Consider the following 23,773-nt stretch of genomic DNA (forward strand, 5'->3'; position numbering starts at 1 on the left):
AGCAGATCATGACTGAGGTCAGATAGCATCCCTACATCCAGAGAAAGAGGATCGAGGTCCATAAAGCATGGAAACTTTCAAATTTATACGTAATAACCTATCAGTGATGGCAGAAAATTATGATGATGAATTATACAGGTATGGTTGAGATAGAACTCAAGTAGTTCTCAAACATCCGACTATTTTTGAAGTGTATTTATTTAGGTTTTCAAGCATTTTATATTCTTGTTGTCCCCATTAATTTCAATGCCCAAGACACCCATACTAATATCTCATCTCAAAAACATTTAAAAAGCGAGTAATTTTCGCTACAATTTATATATTTAACTCTTAGGAAAATATTTCTACTGGGTAACTGGAAATTTGATCCACTGAGGCAGGCTTTCTTTTATACGAGTCAGCACTAAAACTATATATAATTTTTCGGATGTCTCAAAAACCTATTTCAGTAGCGATTATTCATTCGTATTAGGTATTCTTCTGTCAGTGAATTTGTCTGTATGTTTGTTGAAATTTATCTTTGCTCTCAGCACCAAGATAGGATATATGAGACGAGGACCTATAGTTTAAGGTGGAATTCGAACCACCGTAATGCTTCAATGCTCCCTCACCGGGAAAAATATCCGGTACACCGTACACGAGAGACACCGCGCTAGCCACTAAACCAGCAAGGAGGGATCACGAAGGGATTTGTTTCCTAACGCACCAGAAAATAATAGTCCGAGGGAACAAAGGTATGAAATTGCACAGAAGGTTAGGGAGCCGATAGCATGAAGTCAAAAATGCAGTATATTAGATACTACAACTAACAGAATTCTTTTATTCTTCATTCTGAAGTAAATCACATATTTCTAAATAACATGCTTTATGTACGTATTATTGCAACTTAGAATAAGCATTACTCTTGTGTAAACTATATTGAGCTTAAAGGAAATATTGCTGCCTAGAAAATACTGATTATGACTATGACTATGACTATCTATTTCATTGTAGTAAAGCATTCGTTCTGTAAATAATATTAATAAAAACACTCACAAAATAACAAAGTTCCAGCATTACAGTATAATCAGGTTGAGGACAAATTTTTAGAAGAAATAAAAAATAGACCAATACCTACATTTGCACTATATGTAGCAAACAACAAAAACAAACAGAATCCTGTTTCAATGATAAAATTCATAGTTGCCTTTCTGCTAACGCTTTCGTCTACCAAACTCTAATAATATTCAACCTAAGATTTTAAAAGCCTTATCGTAAATCTTTTTATTTTTTTTTTGGTTCTAAGTGATATTTAAATTTTCCTCTTGTTTTTCTAGGAAAAGAGGAATTATGATTATTGTTAAAGTTAATTTCATAGATTAAAGAAAAGTTTAACACAGATAACTTGGAGGTCTTGACATTAGATGATAATATGTGTGTATATGAACTTGATATTTTTGATTGGCATACTCATAGAACGAACTTTAATTATACTGTAATACTTTATTTAATTAAATAAAAACAATTTACAAAATATACTTCTCAGAAGTTGCTATATTAATTTTGATACAAGTTCTACAGAATGACTACGATTTACAATATATTGAATTAGTGTTCTGCGTAATATTCAACATTTTAAGAGCCATAACATCACAACCTAGATATATATACTATTTTCTATAAATAACATTTTAATTTTTATCCATATCTTTCCGAGAATTTGTATCCACAGAGCACAATGAAGTTACTGACGATCTTGTACTCTTATCAATGTCTTGTAGTCAGTGCCGGATTTACGTATAAACTAAACAAACTATAACTTATGGCCCCACTCACTTGAAAAGATTAAAGAAAAAACTGGCGTAAAGTAATTTCAAAATAATTTTAAAAAAGCAAATACGATAAAACGTACATACAATGGTGTTTTGTATTATGTACTAGTTTGTTATGAATGGAGCCCCTGTTTTCAGTTTGCCTTGTAATTGAAGGCTGTTCCTCAGCCCTGCTTGTGATGTAATGGGACCCTGGTAAAACAGCCCCGCGTGTAATCGAGTCGTTTCCCAGCTCCACTTGTAATGGGGCACTGTTAAACCAACTCCGCATGTAATGGAGCACTGTTATACCAACCCCTCTTGTATTAGGGGCCCTGTTATCCAGCCCTGCTTATAATGGGACTCTCCACTTTACAAGGAGGGTTGTATTGTATTTATTTTCACCCTTTTTCATACAAATTGTTCACAACGTGAACGTATGTGTTGGACACGTCATAAGAACACTGAATATGTACATATGTATACATTTAAATCTACATGCAATATTAAAATAGTGTGAATTTATGTAAAAAAAAAAAAAAAAAAAAAAAGTACAATTTTTCATTATTCTAATTTACATACAACGATATAAAACAACATAACAGTTAATAAAACCTTATATTATAGATATACAAAATATATATACTTTAAACCTTATTTACTACAGACCAGATATTCTTCTACAGAATAGAAGCAGTGCTCGAGTAGGTAGTACTTGACTGCTTTATTGAAACCGGATGTTTTGTTTTTTAAAGTGGAAGGAAGCTTGTTATAAATATTCACTGCCATAGGAAATGACGTGCCTGAGGTTGCCCCCCCCAGGCCGGTAGCCAGCCCATAAATGTAGGGGGGCCCGGCTGAAGTTAGGGGGGGGCCGATCCAACCATACTATAGTTCATTTGCAAACCTACCGTGAAAATTTTAGGATGGGCCAGCGAAAATTTAGGAGGGGCCCGGCCCCTCTATACCACCCTGGATACGGGCCTGCCCCCCACCTCTCCCAAATTACACCAAACGTTGCACATCGTTAGTGCACGTTAGTGTACTCAAAACTAACGTTAGTGCTATCAGCGTTTACGAGATATTGAAGATTTTTGGTGGGGGGAAAACTTCATATGAAGTTAGTCCCCACCCATCTTTATGCAGACAGATTTTAACAAAACTTAGTGCATCGTTAGTGCACTTAAACGCACTAAGCACTACCGTTAGTGCTACCATATTTTGGGATTTATTCAAGATTTTCGGTGGGGGGCCAACTTCAGAAATATCAAATTCTATACAAATAGAGGTAGAAACATAGTGTTAACGGCAATCGTTAGTGCATCGTTAGTGCACTTAAACGCACTAAGGACTAATGTCAGTTCTACAATATTTTGGTATTTATTCAAGATTTTTGGTTAGGAGTCAACGTCAGAAATATCAAATTTCATACAAAGTGTTAGTATTTTCAGAAGCACTAACAATGCACTAACGAAATGCGCTAAGTTTTTAGTTAGTGCCTAAAGCATTCACTTCTCATAATAACAGTCTGTTTTAGCCTAACCGGCATAAGCGTGGGACGTAAAATTCAAAGAGTTCATTTTATATTTTTTCTTTTACATATTTTTCAGAACTATTCGAATATATAGAGGATGCTTTAAACATTCGTTATGTCCCTTTCATAATGCATAGCATACTCAATTTCAAGTAGAACTGTAGATCTCCGAGACACATCTAGGATAATGTCAAAAGTTTAACACACATGCTTTGTTTCCGCGTGGTTCGATTGCAAATTCGGTAATGTTCCTTGGATGTACTGTTCCAAAATACATTCTAATAAACCCAGTAGATAGCGTTGATCATATCCTCCATTTCAGACTACTAATGCAAACTGAACAAAAAAGCAAGAAAAAACGAAAAGAAGAGAAAAGAGAAAGAAAGAAAGAGAAAATAGAAGAGTTCTATTTTACTGCTAAATTTCTATCAGAAATACCCTATATTAAAAGTCAAAAGTGTATCGTAATGAAAAGTTACAAATGTTGGAAAGGAAAAGTTTATGTTCCCCATAGATGTAGCATGTTTCAAATTTCAACGTGAAAAAAAAAAAAACATTGAGCTATAGGATGGGAACAAATTTTGTGTCCAACTAGTATAAATAAAATTTTGTTTTCAAATAATCAAAGGGATTACCATTTTCTAGCCTTTTCCGAAGATTTATCTATTCCGAACATCCAGCATTGATTTCATCTCTACCGGATATAACGTAATTTGCACAGATAAAATGAACACGGTAAGAGCTCATACGGACCATCGTATCAGTCGGATGATATTGGTTAGGTTATAGACCACCACTGGGTCGAGGATTCAAATCCGTAGTGACCCGGTAATTCGACTGAGACTCGGTAACGCAGAGGATAAAAATATATTTTACTTATTTCCTTACGTTTAAACAGTATTTCTGTCAGAGATGACCAGGACTGGAGATGTTATCCCCGGAGCACGAAAAACACGACGCCGAAGTTAACAGTTAATTAGATTCTCCAGAACAGGTATATCGGGCTCTTGTTCCATTTCAATTTTCGAACATGAAGTGCGTGTGTGTGAGAGAGGGAGAGAGGGGGAGATGTAAAAGATGCAAAGACAGGATAGGGAAACGTCAATAGAGAGAGAAAGGGGGACGAATATCAATATGAAATATACTTATCATTACAGTGTATGGTGTATAACGCACACACTGTTTACTCGAACTATCGCCAGTGATGACTTGTAAGTTCTCCATCAGAAGAAAAATCTCTGCAGCCATTATTTTATACGAAAAAATCATACTACTTGATGGAGAATCGAAACAGATTTTCCATTTGTAAGTCTGACACATTACCACTACACCACCGTTTGCTTTAGCCAAACTTTGTTTAACTAAACAACTTTGGTGTAGTGTTTCTTTCTAAGAACGATAACACGAAAAGTGTATACTGCAGATCAATGATGTCTTTGGAGTGCTCTGGTAATTCCCCTGCCCTTTCCCAACCAACATTCGTAAATCTTCTCTATCATGATACAGGTGTTTGCTTCCAGATTCTTAAGTACTGCTTGTCCAGTATTAGTCGATTCTTTAAATCCTTTTGTAATAAAATTGACTTTGGCGTGAACAGGATTTGAACCTACGTTCGATAGCTGTATTATTCATAAGGCCTTTACGTTACCCCTACACTATCATGCCACCTGAAATTGCAAGCCAAATATTACTTACTTTAGCTCTGCTCTTTGGAACGAACCAAAATACACAACGAAATTTACTTATTCGATGGCCTAGAGATAAATTAGTGCCCACTAATAAAGGAAAAACATAAGGTCCAGGAAAAATTACAGAAATAAAACTTATTTTACAGTAATTTCGTCGTGCAGGTTCAAAAGTACGTGAACAATAATAATAATAATAATAATAATAATAATAATAATAATAATAATAATATGTTCCCGTTCACAGTACAGTAGTCTATTATTATTATTATTATTATTATTATTATTATTATTATTATTATTATTATTATTATTTACATCAATTACCCATTTCGTTGGGTTAAATTGAAAAAAAATAGTAATATGTTCCGTTACTCAGTTACTGTTCAGAATTACTAAAGCACTCCTTGATATCGGTCATTTTCGATGTGTTTTATATATCCCTCCTCACCCTATGTTGTGTGGCACGGCACCTGCAGTGTCATTGTTGATCTCAGCGAGCCGGTAAACTATAAATTCGACACTGATATTGGTTATTTCGATCATTTTTATGTCTTCTCTCTTCCAACTTGAGGGGCTGAATTTGGATTTAAACAACATCAGATGTGTCACTGTTAATCTAACCGACTCCAAAAATTATAAATTTGTCACTTACACCAGTATTTTTTTTAATGTCGCTCCCCCTCCCCATCTCTTAAGTTACACGGTCAAAGTGATATGACAGAAACCATCTCAGGTTCGAACTTCATTCTAGATTGAAAATTTGATCAAGATTATTTTGGTGGTTCAAGAGTCATTAAGTTTTATTTAGTTTTATATATATATATATATATCCGGACCGTAATACGGCAAATTGTGGAGGCGTCAAAATATTAAATAATACTTTTGATAAAGTGGATACTTTCAAATATTTAGGATCAATATTAACAGACGAAAATCATATTCACGAAGAAATTAAATGTCGACTAAAAGCAGGGAATTCGTGTTACTATTCGGTTCAAAATCTCTTGTCGTCGCGAATTCTGTCGAGGAATTTGAAGCTTAAAATATATAAAACGATAATCATGCCTGTTGTTCTGTATGGTTGCGAAACATGGTCGCTTACTCTGAGGGAAGAACATAGACTGAAAGTATTTGAGAACAGGATCCTGAGAAGAATATTCGGACCCAAGAGGAACGAGAATGGGGAATGGCGAAAGCTTCATAACGAGGAACTACATAGTTTATACGGTTTACCCAACATTGTTAGGGTCGTCAAGTCTAGGAGGCTTAGGTGGGCAGGTCATGTAGCTAGAACGGAAGAAAGTAGAAACGCTTTCAAACTCTTGACTGGTAGACCCATCGGAAAACGACCATTAGGAAGACCTAGGCGCAGATGGGAGGATAATATTAAGATGGATCTCGCAGAGATAGGAATACAAAGTAGAAACTGGATCCAATTAGCTAAGGATAGAAGTCAGTGGAGAGCTTTTGGGAACGCAGCACTGAACCTCCGGGTTCCATAGGCCATAGAGTTAGTTAGTTAGTTTATATATATCTCCCTCTTCCATTCCCCTCCCCAAGTTCTCCCGTGAAAGTGAAAGGATAAAAAATCATCTCGGGCCCGAACCTCACCTATGTTAAAAATTTGATCGTGACTGATCTTTTGTTTCACGAGTTAAGTTTTATTTATTGTTAATAACCGCTCCCTCCCCTCAACCCTAAGTTATATCGTCAAAATAGATAAATACCATCTTAGGCCCGAAATTCATCCATGTTGAGAATTTAATCGAGGTCGGTCAGGTGGTTCAAGAGTGATGAAGTTAGAAAGACAGTAACTTCTAATTTTTTTTACATATATCTTCCTCTCTCCGGCCCCTACGTTGCACCGTCAAATTGAAATGATAAAAGTCGTCCCAGATCCGAACCTTATCTATGTTGAAAGTTTGATAGATATCGGTCTTAAGAGTTATTACGTTTTATACATTTTTATATATCAACCCTCCTCCCCTCCTTTTCCCCTAGGTTTTACCGTTAAAATGAAATGATAAAAAGCTTCCCAGACCCGAATCTTATCAATGTTGAAAATTTGATTGAGATCGGTCGGCTGGTTCAAGAGATTAGGAGTCATACACATAGTTACTTTCAATATTATAATATAGATTATTATTATTATTTGTGTACTTTTGAACTTGCATGGCGAAATTACTGTAAAATATATTTTATTTCTCTATCTTTTCCTCAATTGTATGTTTTTCCTTTATCAGCGGACGCTAATTCATCTCTAGGCCGTCGAATAAATCAATTTCGTTGTGCACTTTGGTGCAAATAACGTTACAGGAAGAAGCCGGTTCGTTCCAAAGATCAGGGCTAGAGTAAGTAATATTTGGCTCGTAATTTTAGATGGCATGATAGTGTAGAGGTAACGTAAAGGCCTTATGAATAATACAGCTATCGAACGTAGGTTCAAATCCTGTTCACGCCAAAGTCAATTTTATTACAAAAGGATTGTAAAGAATCGACTAATACTGGACAAGCAGTACTTAAGAATCTGGAAGCAAATACCTGTATCATGATAGAGACGATTTACGAATGCTGGTTGGGAAAGAGCAAGGGAATTACCAGAACATTCCAAAGACATCATTGATCTGCAGTATACACTTTTCGTGTTACCGTTCTTAGAAAGAAACACTACACCAAAGTTGTTTAGTTAAACAAAGTTTGGCTAAAGCAAACGGTGGTGTAGTGGTAACGTGTCAGACTTACAAATGGAAAATCTGTTTCGATTCCCCATCAAGTAGTATGATTTTTTTCGTATAAAATAATGGCTGCAGAGATTTATCTTCTGATGGAGAACTTACAAGTCATCACTGGCGATAGTTCGAGTAAACAGTGTGTGCGTTATACACCATACACTGTAATGATAAGTATATTTCATATTGATATTCGTCCCCCTTTCTCTCTTTCTTGACGTTTCCCTATCTTTGCATCTTTCACTCCTCTCCCTCTCTCTTCCTCTCTCACACACGCACTTCATGTTCTAAGTTTAAACGGAACAAGAGCCCGATATAACTGGTCTGAAGAATCTAATTAACTGTTAACTTCGGCGTCGTGTTTTTCGTGCTCTGCGGATAACATCTCCAGTCCTGGTCATCTCTGACAGAAATACTGTTTAAACGTAAGGAAATAAGTAAAATATATTTTTATCCTCTGGGTTACCGAGTCTCAGTCGAATTACCGGGTCACTACGGATTTGAATCCTCGACCCAGTGGTGGTCTATAACCTAACCAATATCATCCGACTGACACGATGATCCGTTTGAGCTCTTAGCGTGTTAATTTCATCTGTGCAAATTATCCGGAACAGATAAAATCAATACTGGAGGTTCGGAACAGATAAATCTTCGGAAAAGACTAGAAAATGGTAACCTCTTTGGTTATTTGAGAACAAAATTTTATTTATACTAGTTGGACACAAAATTTGTTCTCATCCTATAATTCTATGTTTTTTACGTTGAAATTTGAAACATGCTACATCTATGGGGAACATAAACTTTTTCTTTCCAACATTTGTAACTTTTCATTACGATACACTTTTGACTTTTAATATAGGGTATTTCTGATAGAAATTTAGCAGTAAAATAGAACTCTTCTATTTTCTCTTTCTTTCTTTCTCTTTTCTCTTCTTTTCGTTTTTTCTTGCTTTTTTGTTCAGTTTGCATTAGTAATCTGAAATGGAGGATATGATCAACGCTATCTATTGGGTTTATTAGAATGTATTTTGGAATAGCACATATAATGAACACTACCAAATTTGCAATCGAACCACGCGGAAACAAAGCATGTGTGTTAAACTTTTGACATTATCGTAGATATATCTCGGAGATCTACAGTTCTACTTGAAATTGAGTATACTATCCATTATGAAAGGGACATAATGAATGTTTAAAGCATCTCCCATATATTCGAATAGTTCTGAAAAAATATGTAAAAACAAACGTTATTTCTATATTACTATTGGATTTCTGAAAACGGAACTTTATAATGTTACGTTCTTTTCTTACTACGTTTAAATTCCACAGTTTTATCTGTTCTCCCTTACAAGTCGTCGACTTCAAAGCCACACATATATTTTAATATGCTGAAAGAGGTGGCCTACTAAATGCGTGGCCTAATAGGCCTCTCCAAGTGCAACAGCAAGTCTGTGTCCAGGATAGGATTTTCACAAAGTCAATAGTTTTATGAAATTCCTACCACCCACTGTGTTCGGCCAAGCCCTTGGTGATCCCGAGTATACCCGAAGACTGGTGTGGTTTCTTAATTTAGAAATTTCTATTACAATAAAAAATATCCGACCCGTCAGAAACTGAGGAGAGTTGGATTAAGTATGGAGAAAATAGCGTAGAAGTCAATAAGAAAAAATCCTAAACGGGGGTAGCCAAATATACAAGAAAAGTAAATAAAAATAATTTTGTACTGGCAAGTTAATATAAGCCAAATTTCGCCAGTCGCTCAAAGTCAGCAAGACTCGCGAGGTCTTGAGGCGCCAATTAATTTCAAATATTATATCTTTAGAAGTAGGGGAAATGAAGATTCATGCACATAGGACTGCGTGGCGCTTTGGTACGGATAAAATAAACATTTACTGTAGTAAACCTACTATACTATTCGTTCTTATTTATCCCGCCACCTCTATGAACGGTGACGAACTCAATTTAGTAAAGTAATATTGAAGAGGAAAGAAAAAAACTCAAACAACAACCAGGTACTATCGCGAGTCGGAGGTTGAGGACGAGTATACATAAACTGCACCATAATTCGCGAATCAGTTATACCATTCTGTAGTTGCTTTTAAACTGCACGAAAATATTTACTGCACAAATACCACTCACGTCGTCAGACTAAATATATCGTTAATGTACATAAACATTCACAAATCCGGTTTACTTGAGTGATTAATATATGTAGACAGGGAAGATTTTCTATAAAGATTACGAAATATTAATCGTTTCTAACATTACGATTCCTTTAAAACACTTCTTCGACTCAATCTAAATAATTGCGGTTAACCAATAGGTTACACAGTTCAAACGTAGTCCGTCAATTTCACACAACATTATTTCATACAAATTTTGATGTGGAGGCTACTGCTCAAACATTCATAATCATACATAAACAGCAGTGGCGGCTCGTGCTTTGAATTTTAGGTGGTGCACAATACATGACCTCTCCTTTGTCATCATTATTATTATAAATAATAATAGTTTAATAATAATATTATTATTATTATTATTATTATTATTATTATTATTATTAATAATAGCAGTGGTGTATTCACGATTTTGTTTCGGGGGGCTTTGCTAACTCTCGGGGGACTTTGCCTGAAAATGTGAAAATTCTGCAAGTTATTTCATATACTTTACTCTAGAAAGTAAGATTCCGGGGGGGCTTAAGCCCGGAAGCCCCCTAAATACGCCCCTGATAGTTATAAATAATAATAGCGATTTCTTCATGGCATGCTAAAAGCATGCAACGGAGAAGCTCATTTTGTATGATTTTTGACGTACTCTTGAAAATTATTGCGCTTTCTAAATGACTCTTGAGAGCGCTGTCAAGTTCTGCACTGAAATTAATTAATCTACGAAAAACGCCTCGATTTGAAGACGAGTTATGTTTTTCATCATGTCCTCTTAAAGTCAATTCGAAGATGCCACGAAACCAAATGCAATTGGTTATATTGAGCATGTACCTGTTTTGCGTCACTTTTTGATTGTGATTCTCAATGGACGGTCTATAACCAGCATTTAGTTGAGCAGCAATATTCACGTTTCCCAACACAGTGAGATCAGAACGTCTCTTATATGACCGGATGATTTTTTTGTCGTGCAGATGCTGGATATCCGCACCTTTTTTACCATGCATCTTCCTCCGCCCCGAACAACAAACAGGGAAAACAAAACAAAGCATTTTTAATTTCACATTCACATAACCACTTATGCTGTTCGTACAAGTTCAGATTAACCTGATAGAGCCTGAATTTTTTTGTGTGCAGTTTTTTGTTAATTTATACCTGAATATGTTAATTGGGCTTCATACATCACAAAAATTCCATTCCATCTGAGAAAATAATTTTTGGTGTTCATATATATGGTGTGTCCATATGGTCACGCTAGGCCTTCGTGATATATAAATGCAATGAATAACACTACAGTAGGGTTCAAAAACTATATTTTCCTTAACTTTCTTTCATACAAACTCATTCCCATTGTCTTGAGAAAATGACAACAATAGTGTGTTTAATACTTCTTAGTATGGAAATTGAAAAAAAAAAAGAAACACGAAGGCCAACATCACATTTTACACATGCTGTACGCCCCACTGTTAAACAATTTTCTCCAGCACATCTTCTTCGTTTGTTGCCAGGAACAGGAATAACTAAATGGCCAATATCATGAAATCTCACTGAATCGGATATTCTGTTTCCAGAGAAACTCAGTCTGGATACAACTGGACGTCCAGCACCTCTTGGAGACGAACCAAATGCAAGTAAATAGTATTGAGCAATTTCTCTTCTAAATTCTAGTTGACTAAAAGTTGAACCAGTATTGAGTGATATCTGCCATACTTTGTGATGATACATCCAACAGCCAAGTGAAGATTGACCATCGCCATTTCTTTCCCCTAATATTTAAATACTAATTCTGTAGTCTTTTATGTTCCTATCCATTCGATCTGTGCCCCCCACATAAACGTATTGTATTCTCCGATCAAACGTGGCCGAGTTACTGTGATCTCTTTCTTGGCTGACCTGGAATATCTTTTTACGTTTCCTAGTGGGAAAACACCATGAACAGTGGATGCGCCTGTGACTACTGAATTGTCATGCCATCTTGAAATGACTACATAATCTTCACTGCCTCTATGTTTATAGTAACCTCATTTCTGCTTCTTGAATTTAGATGACATTGGGAAATTGCATTCTTTGGGAACCGTGTTTTCACGTATAGTACCATTACAGCAAATTCATTAAGGACTTTAGGTGTAACAGAAGTGGTATGCTTGTGAAAATATTGTTGAAATAGAAACTGAGTGGTAATTTTTAACGTCACTTGGAAATTCATCTATTATATATAACAGAGAAGCGTCTGCTTTTCCAAATTTTTGTTCATATTCTGCTATGCATTGCAGATTTTTGGCTTGGTACACATCAAAGTTGATTAGGTATCCATTTGGGCTATTGAGACACCAAACCTTGTACCCGAAACGCACAGGTTTTACTTTTATAAATATTTTACAACTATGTCTGCCATAGTATGCTATCATTGCTTCGTCAAAATTTATTGCCTGCGCCTGAACAAAATGTTTGATGCAATTACTTTTCAATTTATTCATTAGTGAGCGTAGTTTCCAAAGTTTATCTGATTCACTCACCTTGTTGTTTTCCGCAAAATGCAAAAACCTCATTATCTGAATAAACCTACCTCTTCTAATTGTATTGTGTACCATTAAATTTCTAATATCAGTTCCAGAATTTCAATAGTATCTCTTGCCTGGAAGTGTATTATACCGTGACACAAACAAAACACCCAAACATAATTTCAAATCTTCTTGAGAGGCATAATCGAATATATCTTCATCAAAGAAAAATTCAAAGAGTTCAACAGATTTGAAATCAGTATATTTTGAATAATCTCACTCGGGGAATACAGGCAGCGAATTGCTGATATCGTTTTGTGTCCACTTTCCCCTGCTATCACACTGATTCCGCTTCCGTTTCTTTGAAATATTACTTTCCTCCTTCTCTATGTTTTCACTCCCTTGTTCCAGATTCTCTCCCTCCTTCTCCCCATAAATCCCTCCCAAACGCATGCCATTGGAAAATACTATTTCTGCCAAAGCGTTGAGTTGTCTCCTACTTAGGTTGTCTATCAAACCGCCAACATCTTCATCTGCCGAATCCTCATCAGATAAAACATTTGATTCTGGAGGCTCAATAAATATACACTCAATTTCTCCATGGCCTATTCCATCCGGTTTCTGAAATTCTTCCAATACTTCATACACTGTTAAGTACCTGGAAATGCGAAGGAACAGTTTTTCTTAGGACGGAAAAATTATGATTTGCCAAGCCTTATTGCTACTACGAAAGCCTAGCGTGACCATGTGGTAACATGAACGGTACATAGCTCTGCACGACGTTCATGTATGTTTCTTAACACAATACATTATTTACCTCAACGCCGGATTTCTTTCTGAATCAAAACACACAATAATTGGAAATATGTTAACAACAATGCAATGATAAAATGAATTCTCACCTTTTATTCTGTGCCATTGTTGCAACTCTAGAAGTAGCAAGATTTTCAGATGCACGTAACTTCACACTAAACAAGGGAATCTCAAGATTGATACTGAAATCGTGTCAAACACATCATTAGCTGAGAGTTGACAGCGATACATGTGAGTATATGTGAAACTAACCAGAGGAAAACAATTTGAAGGTCATTGTGCGCAATGTGACCGTATGGTAACGCAAGGTCATACCAGGTTAAACTTCCTTGTAAATGTTCGTTTCTGACTTCTAATTACTTGCGTTATATTAAGAGTCAGAATCGGTCTTCCGATGTCTTTCACAAGTAGGTTTGCTTCTGAAGTTCTTTTCGAAAACGGCTAATTCAACAGAGACGTTACAGAATTCTAAAACCGTATTTTCGCGGAAAATAAAACAACGTATTCCTTATTTTTTTGCGTATTGTCCATACAAAAAGTTTCGTTACAATGGCTCATGTCCTTTACATACATCTTACATACTATAGCATTTTTGATATTTCGTGATCAAAGTTTTGGAAGGGTCCGTGCCCCCTAACCGTTCTTCTCAGGAAAATATGAAACCCTGCTACTGCATTGCTAGTTCACGTATATCAGGGACAGACACGTAATTATGCAATTACAGCAACAATATTCCAAAGAACAACAAAGACCGACACACACACACACAAACATACAACACAACAAAGTCCGCTACCCGCTTTAAAATCTCACCCCTTCCCCAATTAACGCCCTTTTTCTAAAAACTGCCCTCCAATTTTCTCATTCACCCATGCACACATGAAAAGGAAAACAATGTATCTATGCTGCCAAATTTCTACTTATTCAGATACGAGTCTATTAAATATCGACACCCTCAATTTGTCTTCACTCTTCACGGGGTCATCTTTACTGTCTTCATAGCTGTCTTGACATTACTTGGTTGACAGAACCAATATTTATGACCACTTGGCAATCTCGCTTTTAGGCAAGGCGCAAGGTTTTTTTCCGTAGCGACTTGGTTACAGTACGCAACATAGTCACAAAGGAACAGACTATTCCCCTTCAGGCGAGAACCGTGTCAACCAATACTACAGGGGGAGAGAAGGTGGAGAAGTTCCAGTTCCAAAGCGTTATGTTTTGGAAAAGCTGTTTTTGTTTGGTAGATTTGTTTGCAAAAGATCTGCCACTATTGAAAATTGCGCTTCACTTTTGGTCCACTATTGAAAATTGCGCTTCTTTAGATGTCCAAGTTCAACACACCTTTCTCAAATGGATCAACTTTTTTGCTATGTTATTCGATTGAGGGAAGGTGTATGGCAACGTTTGACATCACGGCGCCTTAGATCGATTACATAATTGGGGCCTCCATTGTTATAGAGCTAAATTCCTAGTGCATTTTCTGAATGAGCGTTATTTTAGAGTGCGTGTGGATTCTCGTCTTAGGGACGCTCTCCCCAAGAAAATAGTGATCTAGAAGGCAGAATTCTTGATGTCTCGCTGTTTGCTGTTACCATCAACAATGTTCTGTCTCAGATCCAGGTTTACTTGTGTGGTCTGTTTTACGTTGACAAACGTATATACTATAACACATCACTGTTATAGGAAAAGAAAATAAAACTGCATGTGCAGTGATTTCAGTAAACTGTACTCTTTTACGATTCCAATGTGATAATGATGAAACTTTCTGATTTCAGTCATGATAAAATAGTAGTGTTATGCAGAAAGAATAGTCCAGAGAATTCCACTTTAAATTGGAAAAACAAAAAGACATACAAAGGCAAGCAAACTCTTCTCCCCAGAAAGAAAAAAGATGTTGGAAAGAGAACAATTGGAGAAGTTCTGTCAATGGAGGCAATGATTTATCAACTTATTTCCAGCAATTATTTTAGATTCGATATTTTCATCTACTTTCAAGCATTTTCTGATTCATGCGTGACCCATGTTTTTATTTTCTGGCTCGTGACACTTTCACGGCATTCCAGGACAACTTCAACTGACTCGCAACTCTCTTGTTTGCTGGTTGAACGATACTAGGTTTTGATTTTCAGCCCAGAAATCTAAATGTAGACATTTCTGCATTGTTAACCTTGACTTGTATCTCGATGACACTAATCTCTCTTTCGTTGATACGATTTGCTTTCTGATTCAGACCTTTGACGGTCAGTTGACATGGGCACCGCATATGCATAATCTTAAGTACTTTTGATCTCATCCTTTGGATTTAATTCGTCCGCACTTGGAGTGCTGATCGTATTGTTCTATTACGTTTATATTGTAGTCTAATAGGTCCAAGTTATACTAAGATTGTATTTGTTATTTGTCTTTTCGCTTAAGCTTTCCAAAGCAACTCGACAGTCTATCAACTGGGTATTTGACTGCATTACTAGTCCCGTTATTAGCTTTCTATCTATGCACATGAACCACAGTTAACCTATCGTAATGCGAGGCTTCTCAATCGTACTATCCATGTGCATCATATTCTTGAACCCGTGCAGTATTTATCTCCGTGTTGGGAATCTTTACAAGCACTATGCTGAACATCCTTGCACTGCACGCTTGTGGTACATTTGTGCGTGTCAGATTTTTTTCCACGACAACTTTGTTAGGTTCTCTCTTTCTCGTTGCTTTACACTTGTGCTGTTCCACCCTGGCTGTTAACTACACATTATTCGATATTTGGTTGGTTTCACACGCTAAACAGCACACCAGTCTCTAGGCACCAAAAAGTGCTCAGAGTGTTGCTAGACCAGTACTCGATTTTAATGTTTACGGATGAGAATTCTATTAAGTGTGCATATGTCGCAGACGAGGACAGCTCAAAATTTAGTCGGCATCGCCTTGTCCAGTCTTCACTGCTGAATTTACTTCAATTATGCTTGTCCTCGACTATGCGCTCAAGATTTAGTTACGCTATTGTTTGGTTTGCACATGCCCTGAGCTTCAGATTGTTTGCAATAAGCACACTTTTGTTAAAACATCCTTGTGAGATGCCATCAGCTACAGTAGCAGGGTTTGTATCGTTGTCTGTTGTGTGCCGGACCATGTCGGTATTCGGGAAAGCGAACATGATGATGTAGCTGACAAACACACCTAATTGGCCAGCGTTGCGTTGGAACATTCTCTTCATGGCTCCGACGTTTGTAGCTATTTTAAGATTGATGTACTCTCAGTGGTAAGTAGATCGTAATCAGACGCATGATAATAAATTTCCACTCTAAACACCATCTTGAAATTTGGCTGACACTGTATATTAGCCGTCAAGATGAATGTTCCTGGCGCATTTAAGCACCGACTAATCTAGTGGTATCCATTTGTGTTAATTGCGAGTTGGAGGCTGTCCATATTGCGAGGAGTATATTGTCCGTCTAAATATTCGGAATGTTCTGAATACTCAAATTTCAGAAAATGGCAGAGACTGCCTCCTAGACTGGACTATGCAGTAGGAGATAATCTTTCACGTGTCTCGAGTTCTTTACATCCTTCGATCTTCAGGCGTCCATTTAAACCGGCCACGTATCTACTCAGAAAACACGACGATTTCTAAGAGAAATATGCCCCTCCCACTACCTTCAAATCATAATTGAATATTATATCCATACTATTAAAATAAGATTTTTACATGGCATTAGAAGGAAAAATACCGATATTTGGTAAAGAATTGTAAAAACACATTTCACACAATATCTATGCAATATTTGATTCACATCGGATCATCTCTTCTTACCTTTCGGGCGTCAAACTTTCAAAAGTTTGTTGTGGGTTCTTTTGCCCCCTAAAACTGTTTCTAAGCAGAAAATTAAAACAAATCGTATTCCTTTATTTTTTGCGTATTGTTCACACAAAAAGTTTCGTTGGAATTCTTCATGTCCTTTACACACATCTGACATACTGTTACTAGCACTTCTGATATTTCGTGATCAAAGGTTTGGAGGGGTCCGTGCCCCCTAACCGTTTTCCCCCGGAAAATTCTAAACCCGTATTCCCTCATTTTAAACCTACAATATATGTGCAATATTTGATTCACTTCGGTTAATCTCTTCTTACCTTTCGGGCGTGAACTTTCAAAAGTTTATGGTGGGTTCTTTTGCCCCCTAAAACTTTCTCCGCGAAAAATTAAAAAAAAAAAACGTATTCCTTTATCTTTTGCGTATTGTCCATACAAAAAGTTTCGTTGGAATTCTTCGTGGCCTTTACACACACCTGACATACTGTTGCTAGCACTTTTGATTTTTCGTGATGAAATGTTTGGAGGGGTCCGTGACCCACCCAACCGTCTTTTCCAGGAAAATACGAAGCCTGTATTCCCTCATTTTACGTTTGCAATATCTGTGCACAATTTTATTCACTTCGGTTTACTTGTTTTTGCCTTTCGGGTGTCAACTTTCAAAATTTTGGGTGGGGCTTTTATATATTAAATCTTTATGTAACTTTTTCGTTTTTATGAAATTCTTTTTCTTGGAGGGGGGGGGGGAAGGAGAGAAATGCTTTTTTCTGGTATTTGTCTCTTGTCATTCATCTTTTTTGAACTGCTTAAGTAAGATCATTTTGTAGCTTTTGATGTCATCCAACTCCGTCACGATAATAAAATTGTCATTCTTAACAATTTGTTTTATTTTCTTATTTGCAGTTTGCCACACTGATATATTTGTTACAAAATTGAGGTTTCGTCCAACGCCTTTCGAATTCGCAACCAACCCAATCGCCGAGCTTTTTGGGTTGCCTGCTCTTGCAGGAAAACGAGAATTGTAGGTGGTAATGCACTTTTGGAGTCGTGTATATATTGTCATAGAACAAAAACGGTAACGAATAGTAATAGGTGCTGTGATCGAATCAGTGTATCAAAAGAACATATCATCACCACACGCAGCACTCTACCAAAACCGCAAGTGGTTGAAGTTTACTAATGCTTTGGTTTCAGTACTCATTTCTATGGAGCAAAGACGGTAAGATATCGAAAACGTTTTTCCTCAATCGATTCAGGTCCGAAGAATAGGTTCCATCTCCCCACACTGAACCGGATGTGGTAGAAATCAACCATTTTCGGTTTCAACGTTGATCGTCATATAAGAGAAAGAGTAATAGTGACAAATAATAAGCTTTTGCAATCGACTCAGCTTCCCAACGAAGTTGCCATTACTACCCACAAGATTCTAAGGAAACCAGAAGTAGCTGAAATTTACTGGTATTTCCGAATTGAATACTTATTTCAGTAGAGTTAAAAAAAAAAAAAAAAAACATAACGAATATCGAAAAGCGGTTTCTTCAAACAGATTCGGCGTTCCAAGAATGAGTTTCATCTTCACTTTTAACTCTCTCTTCAATTTGGAAGGGGAGAAAATCTAAAACCTTTCTGTTACGTCACTGATGGCATACTGGATAAGTCCCAATGATGTTTGAGCGTTCTTAAAAACCGTGTCCTAGGGGGAAGAGAGGGGGTTTTAACGCACACACCAGAAATTTAGTATCTGACAATCCCTCGTGTTATGAACACTCGGTATATAAACTTTTCATGATAAATACAGGGGCAAATGCTCCAGCATTTGAACTTTTCCACTTTTAGGACTATTTCTTATAATTTCTGCCTCATTGAAAGCGATGTTGTCTGTTGCTTCTGATTGAATCATGCCGAAAGACTGAAAATAAATGAATTTTGGAAAATAATTAGTACTTACCTACAACTATGTTACTATCACATTACTTTGATTAAAGGGCGTATCCTAAGGGGTTCAGAATTAATGAGGAAAATATATTATCTCATGAGCTCATTAAGTTAGGAAAATGAAACTCCATATATAATTTTTTCATTGAAAAAAAAAGTACATGTGATTCCGCATTTTACAAAATTCCATTGTAAAAACGATTACTATATTTTTCATTACATTGGAATCGACGATGTCTCTTCTTTGTGATCGCATTACGCAAAACGGCTTACCCGTTTGATATGAGTTTTGGAACTGTAATTTTCTCAAAGGTTTTCATCACGTCACGTTGATTAACATGCGTATCCTAAGCGAGTATGGCAGTCCAAAACGGTATTTCATAGTAAGATGCTGAAATCGGCCCTTGATCCAAATTAGGTTGTTATTGACCCAAAATGTTACTTTTGATCAAAAACCACTCAAAAAAAAAAAAAAAAAAAAAAACCTTACCAAATTATCATATTATACATGCTCAAAATTAAATATTTTTAAATTTCAGTACGTTTGGTCGAAATATTTTGGAAGTTTCACAGATTGTAAATACTATGTAGGTGGAAATATGAATTTTTTTCAAAAACATCGATGCGTTAAAAAAAAAAAAAAAAAAAAAAAAACAGAATAGCACAAGATTACGAATCGCTGTCCTATGGACCCAGATATGTAGTGCTATAGACTTTAATATATAATGTAGCCTACTAACTGAAATGTCCGTTCTTCGCAGGAGGAGAATACAGTTGTTAAAAAAAAATGTTTGAACCTCCATATCTACCGTTCTGAGCATATGCATTTCAATAAAAAGAGCTCCTCGGTGGCTAAGCGGTTAGCGTACGCGCCTTTGGCGCGGGGGACCCGGGTTCGATTCCCGGCGGGAGTTCATGTGGTTCGAATTCCACGTTAATCAGTAGGTCCACGTCTCATATACCCTCGCTGCTGAACGGGACGTAAAACTCAAAATCAATCAATCAAATCAATTTCAATAAAAGTGTAATTAAAAATCCATCAGATGTTTTGTACTTACATGTTAGCATAAATTTCAACCCTACCCCATCCCACTTCCTTCCTGTAATACTCTGCAATCAAAATGACATCATAAAAATCCTTTTTGAAGTAGGTGAAAGCTATATTCCAAAATTGATATCGACCGATTCAGCTAGTTTCTGGTTTTCAGTGATTTGATCACTAATTTTCACCAAGATTAGTAGAAGACACGGTGTCTCTTATCCATGCTGCATGGTCTTGGGCTGTTCCGGTATAACAGCACCCATAGACCCGTGGAGAGAGCAGAAAACTTTATCGTCTGGTCTTTCCTACTTAAAAGATAAGAACAGGTCCTTTAGCCGAGATTTTACAGCGAATTAGGATTACAAAGTAAAATACAATTTTGTTACTTGTATGCAGAATCAAGCCGTACTAAATATATCGTTCTGTATCTTGCAATAGGTCGTATGTTGAAAATCACAACTTTACGGGAGAGCGAAAAAACTTTCAGTTTTGAATTCGGATGAGAGATACATTTTTTTTTTTTTTTTTTTTGTACTCTTTTAAATAACTCTGCTATTATTAGCCGGATACATACGATACTTTGCCAGGTGATGAAACAAGTGCCACCAGATCCAATACTGGTGTTAACTGAAAATACCCAAATTTTAACATACGACGTATTGCAAGATACAGAATATGTAACTTCTACATAAAATAATGATCTATACAGTAGTGTTGTTGTAACTTTTCCATTCTCTCTGATTTCTTTTCTTTTCCATGTAGTCTTCAGATGGATTTTGTTTTTTATGAATCTTTAACGAACTCCAATTATCTGAAAGTGCGGCATTTCTTTTTAGCTTCATAATGAGAGGAAGTTCTAACAATTCGTTTTTAGATCTCTTTTGAAGTCTCTGAAAATAAAAAACCTTCAAACTTACTTTACACGAATCTGCACCCCATCACCCCTAGCGCTGAATAGACTGTCTTCGTAGTTCCGCACCCTCGGGGAATTTGAAGAACTTCAAATATATATATTTAAGATCATCTTTTTCCGTTTTCACCAAATTATTGTTGCATATTGCATCGTACAACGTGTGACCGGCAAATTCACATTTAAAATTTATTTCAAGTTCTGCAGAATCAAACTAAATCTAAAACAAGTACGTTTCACATTCGATACTCGAGATTCCATATGTGAACATAAAAGATGCATTCCGGGAAAAACAATAATATTAATAAGTAAAATATTACACACAACAGACAAAATCACTACACTACACTACACCAGGGGCGTCATTTCAGACTTTGCTTGGGGCGGGGCAAGAGCACTGCCGAGATAAGGCGTTCACGTTTTGTACTACTATATTAATAAACAATCGACTAAACTATATGTATTCCTCAAACTCTTGGGGGGGGGGGGATTGCCCCCTCCTGCCCTCCCTAAATGACACACCTGCACTACACTACACAAAATCACTACATTACCGTAGTTTTGTTTCACAGTACGAAACTACGGTAGACATCCAATCTATGTGTATATTAAAACCGGAAGTGAATTTATAATTTCCGTGGTCACTTTATGATCGAGTATTTCGAGTTCCGAAATTCGGAGTGTCAAAATTCCTTCAGATTCGTGTTCCTCGTGGTCTAGTTTACAAAATATATAAAAACCAGGTGGGGTCCAGTTTGCTTCCGTGGTTACTTTATGTTCGAATATCTCGAGTTTCGAAATTCGGAATGTCAAAATTCCTTCAGATTCGTGTTCCTCGTGGTCTAATTTACAAAATATATAAAAATAAGGTGGGGTCCAGTTTGCTTCCTTGGTCACTTTATGTTCGAATATCTCGAGTTCCGAAATTCGGAATGTCAAAATTCCTTCAGATTTGTGTTCCTCGTGGAACACAGACCTCCGAATTCTGAAGATACCTTTCTGTCATGATCTGTACATTTTCACTTCCCTTTTCGTCACTTTCTGTCTTACTGGCAGCGCAATAATCAACACCTTCCCCCCGATTTCACCACTTTTCTGTTTTGAGCGCTGTTGGAAACAATAACTGCGAGTGGTACCGTGGATCCAATAAACCACTTAGTTCGTGGTATATTCTCTCGTATACATTGCTCCCCGAAGCTGCAGTGGGAAATTTCCATTTGCACATTCCAATCGACCATTCAGAGGGTACGCTAAACGTAACCAGGTCATTTTATGTTTGTACGTATTATTCATTTTCACGTTCGCTAGTGCATCTCATTTGGAGAATCCATTTCTCCCTTTAAGGAGTCTCCTTATGCAGTTCGTTTTGCTCCTTACCGTTTGCGCCATAATTTTGGTGAGGACTTTCTTTACATTCTTTTTGATCTGACGTCAATATCTCTATTTATTCGGCAGATATTTCACTTAGAAGAAGAGGACGACGAAACGTCGCAGGGCTGCTGCTTGAAAACGCCGCCGCGTTGGATCTATGTTTATTGGAACTTTTTTTCTTGTTTTTAGTTGTAGAATCAACTTCCGAAGTTTTTCGGTCTTGTTCACTTCCACCCTATACATATATATGTGTGTGTTGTGTCTGTGTGTGTAAATAAATGTAGTTAAGGAGGTGTGATTGGATGCACGTACTTAGGTTTTCCTATTGCACATTCTTATTTATTTATTTATTTTTCCAGCCTGCAGAAATAGTCAGTGATGAGAGAGGAAGTGCAAGTGAGCAGCGTTGGAATTTCGTTTTTGGGAGGAAAAAAATTGCAAGAATTGAACAACGCTACAGTAAGATTATTAAATTTTGTGTCAGACTTGGAGAATTTCAACTCAAAACGATACGCAAGATCCGACAGGCCTTCAGGGAGAAAGCAATTGGCACTAAAGGAGTGGTACAACCATTCATTATTTACATCTATTGCTCAAACATAGCACATCTGTGCTTTATCAGGCTTGCTACTCTCCGGATATAGCTCCATGTAATTTCTGGCTTCTCCCAAAACTGAAAATGCCCCTAAAAGGAGTCAGATTTCAGTCCAGATATCATGGAAAACGCGACCAACCACCTGTGCGCAATCTTCAGAGGCGTTCCACCGCTGCTTCCAACAGTGGAAGAAGGTTGGAAGAAGTGTGTGGCAGCCCGACTACTTCGAAGCATATTAATGTAAGATTATGGTATCTGAATTTTTTTTTTTTTTTTTTTTTCATGAACAATAGTAGGATACTTTTTGAACAGATCTCACATGTTCCTGTATTTGCTTCATGAAAGGGATTGAGAGACCAACGAAAACTTTCTGTTACAATAACTGGTACCGAAAAAAAGCAGATTTCGAAGATTTATTTTTTCTTATAATTCCCTGTATAATTTCCTGCATTGTTTAGTAGTTTGTATGGCTCTTTTTGTAGTACGTTGTATGTAGCTCTATGACTTTTTTTGATTAACGCAAACTAGGCAAATTGTTTCTTGTTTATAAAAGTGAAAATAATCCTTCTCTGTTTTAATTTTTATACTCGATTCTGATTTACTGCTATAACGTTCACTGTATCGACTTCAATATTTTTTCTAGTTGTATGTTGTTCTAAGTATACATAAAGTTTAAAACAGTATGATGTACTGACCTATACATGGCTTATTCATTTATGTGATGTGCTGATGGAAAGTTCACATTGACTATTTCGATTACCAAAACTTAATGCATATCCATACGTCAAAATCTTAGCAAATATAGTTTTGACAAGACATTTGAAGCTGAAGAAACAAAAGAACACAAATAACCGATAGCAAAAAATGGAAATGACAATTTAATATTATAATATTGATC

At 36.5% G+C, this 23,773-nt stretch overlaps 1 protein-coding gene and 1 long non-coding RNA gene across 3 annotated transcripts in view; one reads left to right on the forward strand and one right to left on the reverse strand.

The window, feature by feature from the left end:
• The window catches only part of LOC145686291 (32 kDa beta-galactoside-binding lectin-like), a 164,515-nt gene extending 163,242 nt beyond the window's left edge, over positions 1-1,273 (reverse strand). The window contains exon 1 of the mRNA XM_081759429.1: positions 1,118-1,273. Within this exon, the coding sequence (XP_081615555.1) occupies positions 1,118-1,180 (63 nt within the window). The 5' untranslated portion in view covers positions 1,181-1,273. The remainder of the gene's footprint in view (positions 1-1,117) is intronic.
• On the forward strand, positions 1-23,573 carry LOC145686292 (uncharacterized). 2 transcript variants are annotated; one of them, XR_014131577.1, is made up of 2 exons: positions 1-138; positions 22,640-23,573. It is a non-coding gene; the product is annotated as an uncharacterized LOC145686292 (long non-coding RNA). The 2 variants fall into 2 exon arrangements; XR_014131578.1 differs by lacking the exon at positions 1-138 and adding an exon at positions 643-734.
• Positions 23,574-23,773: the final 200 nt, after the last annotated feature.

Source organism: Thermobia domestica, chromosome 5 (assembly GCF_964235325.1).
Source record: "Thermobia domestica chromosome 5, izTheDome1.hap1.1, whole genome shotgun sequence".
In the NCBI taxonomy this organism is placed as follows: Eukaryota; Metazoa; Arthropoda; class Insecta; order Zygentoma; family Lepismatidae; genus Thermobia; species Thermobia domestica.